This window comes from Cryptomeria japonica, chromosome 2, assembly GCF_030272615.1.
Source record: "Cryptomeria japonica chromosome 2, Sugi_1.0, whole genome shotgun sequence".
In the NCBI taxonomy this organism is placed as follows: domain Eukaryota; kingdom Viridiplantae; phylum Streptophyta; class Pinopsida; order Cupressales; family Cupressaceae; genus Cryptomeria; species Cryptomeria japonica.
The window spans coordinates 93,772,164-93,778,163 of record NC_081406.1 but is presented as its reverse complement, the minus strand read 5'-3'; the positions used below and the strand labels follow the sequence as shown (position 1 = coordinate 93,778,163).

The 6,000-nt window shown below is 33.7% G+C and overlaps 1 protein-coding gene across 1 annotated transcript; it reads right to left on the bottom strand.

Moving 5' to 3' along the window:
* Positions 1-1,281: 1,281 nt before the first annotated feature.
* On the bottom strand, positions 1,282-3,377 carry LOC131028220 (RING-H2 finger protein ATL5). Its single transcript, XM_057958468.2, has one exon. It carries the CDS (start codon positions 2,575-2,577, stop codon positions 1,681-1,683), a length of 897 nt encoding a protein of 298 aa, XP_057814451.2. The 5' UTR covers positions 2,578-3,377; the 3' UTR covers positions 1,282-1,680.
* Between the last annotated feature and the right edge of the window lie 2,623 nt (positions 3,378-6,000).

Genomic DNA, 6,000 nt, shown 5'->3' with positions numbered 1-6,000 from the left:
CTGCTTCTAATATAAAAAATAATTGGCATATTGAATTCAATAAATTTCAGACTCCAGGAATTTTATTTATTCTTGATTAATAATTATGAAACTTTTAGAATTCAACCACCCTATCTTTTTTTTTAAATATTTTTTTATTTTTTTATAATATAAAAGGAAGTAAGAATGTCTATTAGAAAAAATTATACTATTTTTATTTTAATATAATATTAAGTAAGTTTAAGACTCAATGGATTTTATTTATTCTTGATTAATATTTATGACACTTTTAAAATTCAGCCATCCCATCTTTTTTCTTTTTGAAACGTTATATTATTTTTATTTTAATATAAAGTAAAACAAAAATTTGGTGGAATAAATACCTCTCAAATCTTAACTTTAAGACAATAAAAATCATAATTTATACACTCAATATCAAAATTACAAAAATAATGATATAATATATTTCAAATCTCTCAATTTTAATTTTAAAATAAATGATTTCTATTGTTAACAATTAGCATATGAATGTGGTAGATGAAGGAAATTACAAAGATCTCTTTAAATTCGTTGTGGAGCATTGGGGTAGTTTGTTTGCCTAGCTAGTTGACTCTTTTTTTGGTTTTCCTATTGTATAAGTTTTGTAAACTTTTATACTTATTGCTAGGTTTACTCTTAACTGTTTTTGGATATTATAAGTCGAGACTGTTTGATGATGTGTTATTTATGGGATGTTTGTCTACAAGATCATCACCTTTGTTTTGTTGCTCCTTAAAATAAAAAAACAATTAGCACGTGAATCTTTCTAAGAAAACAAAAAAACTCAAAATTGAAAGTAAGTTTAAGACTCCATGAACTTTATTTATTCTTGATTAATAATTATGACACTTTTAAAATTCAATCACCTTTTTTTCTATGAAATATTATACTAGTTTTATTTTAATATAAAGTAAAGTATAAAAATGATAATTTATACACTAAGTATCAAAATTACAAATAATGATAAAAGATAAATTTCTCGATTTTAATTTTTAAAATAAATAATATTTTGTTGTTAACAATTGCCATATGAATCTTTCTAATAATTTTATGTAAGAAAACAAAAACTTAATTTTTGTAAGTTTAAAACTCCTATCAGTTTTATTTACACTTTTAAAATTCAAACACTCTTATCTTTGTTCTTAAATATTGTATTATTTATATTTTTCTATAAAATAAAGTAAAAATAATCATTAAAAAAGCGACAAATATTATCCTATTTATAAAATAAAGTAAGAGTATTCCTTCAAAAAAAAATCAACCTCAATAGTAATCCAAAACATCATTTGAACATCTCTACCTTCCAAAACATCATTTGAACATCTCTACCTACCATATCGCCTGATAATTTGTCTCTGTCTAGTTTTACACTATCGTACAGAATTATATGCATTCGCACACTGAGCTGAAGCTACAGAAAATCTTCATCATATCATACATTACATCTTTGCCGATGCGATTGGAGCAAAGTTTAAGTTATTCAATTCGCCACGGATCTTCTTCTGCCAAGCGTTCCACATTGCCTCAAATTTGATTCCGAACTCAAAATGTTCAGACAACAATGGCGGCCTCTATTGATTCTTTGACCCTCCTCTTCATTACACAGTTTGGGTTTCTATGAATTTAAGAACAAGCTGACCAGACCTTGAATTTCCGCCATTATCAGACCTTGGCCGGACCGCCCTGCTCAATGTGAGAACTCCCATCCGGACTCTGCAAAACCGACATACCCAAAATCTTCCTTAACGATTGTAACCGAGAAGCAGGGGACTTAAGAGAGGAATCTATGCGTGGAGTAACGAACTGCTGATTATCCGCCATGAATGACCTCGGAGAAGAAACGACATCAGCTCTTCTAGACTCAATGTCCACTACAATTGATTTGGGAGAAGAAGATTCTTCGACCAAATTCGAATCCGACCTTAAAACAGAGCACCCATTGTCTTGAAAATCTGGAAGACCGACCAGAACAGTACTGGAAGAATCAGTCACAGAAACAGCCGGCCCCTGTTCTTCACCCGCCGGATTTTCAGTCTCCCCGATCAAAACAGGGCATTCCTGGGCTTCGACCGGATCAGGCCGGGCATCGGATCGACAGAGCGGGCAGGTCGAATTGGATCCAAACCACATATCAATGCATTCGATATGAAAACTGTGATTACATTTGGGCAACAATCTTCCCTTCTCGTTATCCCCAAATTCACAAAGACAAACCGCACATTCAAAAATCTCATCTTTGTGAGTCTCTGATCGGTAAACAAACACGGGGAAAGCTTCAATCACAGACATTTCAAGCCCATTTCTTTGCAGCCCTTGCGGGTCCTCATTCTCTGCAAATGCCAGTCGACGGCGGCGAGACGGTCCGCCCCGTGTTCGACTCCGACCCGCTCTAGAATACCGAGGCCAAACGCAGCGGGCATAGATATGCAGGCCCAGAATGAAGAGCACCACCATGAACAGAACAACAATGGCCGCCAACATGATTTTTCCCCCAATGTTATATAGCTCATCTGCCAAGCTGTTTTCTGCTCTGAATCGGGACTCACCATCGAATCCCATGGCCTTGAAACGCGAATTGATTGTGGATTGCCCCCTGTGAATTGAAATCTATGCACCAGACTCCAGCTTTAATAATTTCAAGGACTTATGGACGAGGATTGCAAGGAATTGGCGATTATTCTGATGGAAAGTTTTTGGAATTGCCGACTTATGCTGACCCTACAATCCTGCCCGATCCAAACCACGTGGGCGACATTATTCGGCTATTCTATTCCGCATGTTTAAAATAGAAACTAAAGCTGTTTTTGCCTGTTGATGTCATACAGGAATCCTAATTTTTGGGCCTTGACTAGCTCTGCCATTCCACGGGTTTTGCGTTGGATCTTTGGCCGCTGCCGCCCCAAGTGGGATTTTATATTGAGTGGAAAATTCTGTCCTGTGTTTAGTCTTGAGTAGGGACATCTGCATGATTACAAAACTGTTGCCTTTTGATCCAAATTATGAGTTTTAAAATTGAAACATGTTCCTGAAACAGAGGACTCCTGGTTCACTCACAGGCTTATTTGTGATTCTGAAGCTTTGATGAACGTTCAACTGGTTCATTCAGTGTGTATTGACCGAGTAACAACCGCCAGGAATGCATGCAACTAAAAAGAAAAGGACTGCGCACTTCTTATTATGAATCTCTTCCGCCTACAATGTAGGGCCTGCAGCAAGGAGATGTTTAGGATGGGGCATGTCCATTTAGTCATATATATCATATGAAGGAGATATTTAATAATAGATTATGGAGTGTCATTTGAAAAATGATAAAAAAAATTTCATGTATTGTAATTCAAAAGGACTGGCCACTTCTAATTATGAATCTCTGTAGGGCCTGCAGCAAGGAGATGTGTGGGATGGGGTATGTTTATTTAGTCATATATTTTGTATATCATATGAAGGAGATATTTAATAATAGATTATGGAGTGTCATTCGAAAAAATGATAAAAAAAAAAGTTCATGCATTGTAATCCAAAAGGACTGGTGCCACTTCTAATTATGAATCTCTCCCGCCTACAATGCAGGGCCTGCAGCAAGGAGATTTATGAGATGGGGCTGCGACGTCTATCGAGTGGTGTCTTAAATATATGATTCGATAGCCAACTGCTGTGAGATGTGGGTTTATTTTTGTTTGGATTCGTATTATGTAATGATGGATTATGGAGTGCCATGAAAAAAGATGATAAAAAAGTTTCGTGGAGTGAAATTCAAAAGTATTGGAAAGCAAAGACTTTTTTTGGAATGATTTTCTTTATCTTTTTTCTGATTCATTGATATATTCTTATTCACCATTTATAGATATAATATATCTTTAGTTGGATTTTTTTTTAAATAATAAAGTATTGAAAAATCGAATCAAATCACAATTTGACATTATTTACAACTAAACAATTTATGCTTTAAATTTTTTATATAAAATAGTTTAGAGAAATTAATTTAAATTACAGAGAAGAATAGATATAAGAATACCAATATTCAATATATATTTCTTTAACAAATTTTTCATCACTAAAAAAATAAAATAAAATAGGACAAAATTAAGATTCACAAAAAAAAAATTGAAAAAAAATCTATCAAAATAAATAAATTCAAACATGTTAGTTTAGACTTAAATTTTTTATGATAAAAAGTGATAATTAAATTAAGTATTAATTGAAGAAGTTTTGCATTACCTTCATACACATATTATGTGATAGGAAAATAAATTTTTGGGGATCCAAAAATATTCAAATTGCAAAACGAACTAAAATCACTCTCAAAGCTCGTGCCTTTGTGTCTTTGCTCCACCTCAAGAGAGAGAGAAAACAACATTCTCATCTACATTTGTGAAAATTTTGTTTTTCTTTGAATTGAAGACTTATGAAAGATGAGGATGATATCAAGGATCTAAGTTCGAAAATGAAAAATTGTTAGGAGATAATGATGAATTATTTAATTCAATTGATCATATTTTTTTAAGTTTCAAAAAAGAAAAAGAAAAAATTATTAAAATTACTAATATATATAATATTATAATTTAAATTTTCACTATTTAATATAAATAATAACTAATATATATATAATATTATAATTTAATTTTCCACTATTAAATATAAATAATATAATATTAAAATATATTATTTTATAATATTTATTATTACAAATATTATTTAAAAAAATAGAAATAAATATTTTAAATTTTCTAATTTTTTTTAAAAACTATCATAAATATGAATTTAGTAACTTAATTTAACTACATTGACATTGATTTTTAGGAAGGATATCCTTATCGAAAATAAAGGAGGGGTTAAAATTTATTCAAAGCAGAACAAGTACAAAGCAAGGGCATCAAACAACCCTGTCAAGATGCACTAATTGATGAGACAAATCTAGGGGTAATTGACCCTTATCCACAGTATACCAATTATGCATGTGCTTAAAAGCCCATTTGGCAAGACAATCGGCAACACCATTCCACTCCCTAGGGATATGCGTGAAAGAAACAGAAACCAAAGAATCACACAAATGAAGAATCTGGTTAACAACCAAACTCAACTGTCAGCTAACATCCGTAGAATGTTGTCGAGTCAGCAAATTCACCACCACTTGAGAATCAAATTTGCAACTGAGCCTACTCTAGCCAAGAGCACAAGCACACTCCACAGCAAATAAAATGATGAGAGCCTCCATCAAATTATTAGTGTGACAACCTTTATAAATAGAAAAGAGAAACTGAACAATCCCCAAGCTATCTTTACTAATGCCGCCAATACCAGTAGGACCAGAGTTTCCCCAAGAAGACTTGTTCGTGTTAATTTTTAGAATGCCCTGTTGAGGAGGATACCACCTCCCCATTCGATTTATCTTCCGAAGAGGGTGTCTACATATATTTCTCATGAGTTGGCATTGTCGAGGAGGAAGATGGAGTCGGTTGTAGTAACTAACATCGCTTGGATCAAACAAGCCACATTTTGCAGAAATAGTTTCTCCCAAAGAGTGGAGAATTTTCCACCACAAGGGGTGGGTTCCCAGCAACACATCTTGAAAAATCTGACAATTCCTCTCCAGCCATATATGCCAAATAATAAAAGAAGGGCCAATAGACCAAGCAACTTGAAGAAAAGAGGTTTTGGTCGGGGCCTTGCTCCAACATGCAAAAAACTCAGCCAAAGAAGAGACATACCAACAAGATTGGTTCCACAGCTCCCACCAAAAGTGCCAAATATGTCTAGTATAGGAACATTGAAAGAAGAGATGAGAGACACCCTCTTCACTATTACAACACAACACACACATCGAGGGGCCCTAAAAACCACGCTTACATAAATTATCCCAGGTGAGGCACCAGTTGTGGACCACCAGCCACATGAAAAAATTACACTTTGGCTAGGAGAACTTATACCAAACTTGCTTCCACCAAGGGACCTGAATGTCCCCAAAAGCCTGCCGCACCAACTCAA

Bases quoted from the DNA above. Each gene is read 5' to 3' on its own strand.
- LOC131028220 (XM_057958468.2), bottom strand. From the start codon at position 2,577: ATGGGATTCGATGGTGAGTCCCGATTCAGAGCAGAAAACAGCTTGGCA.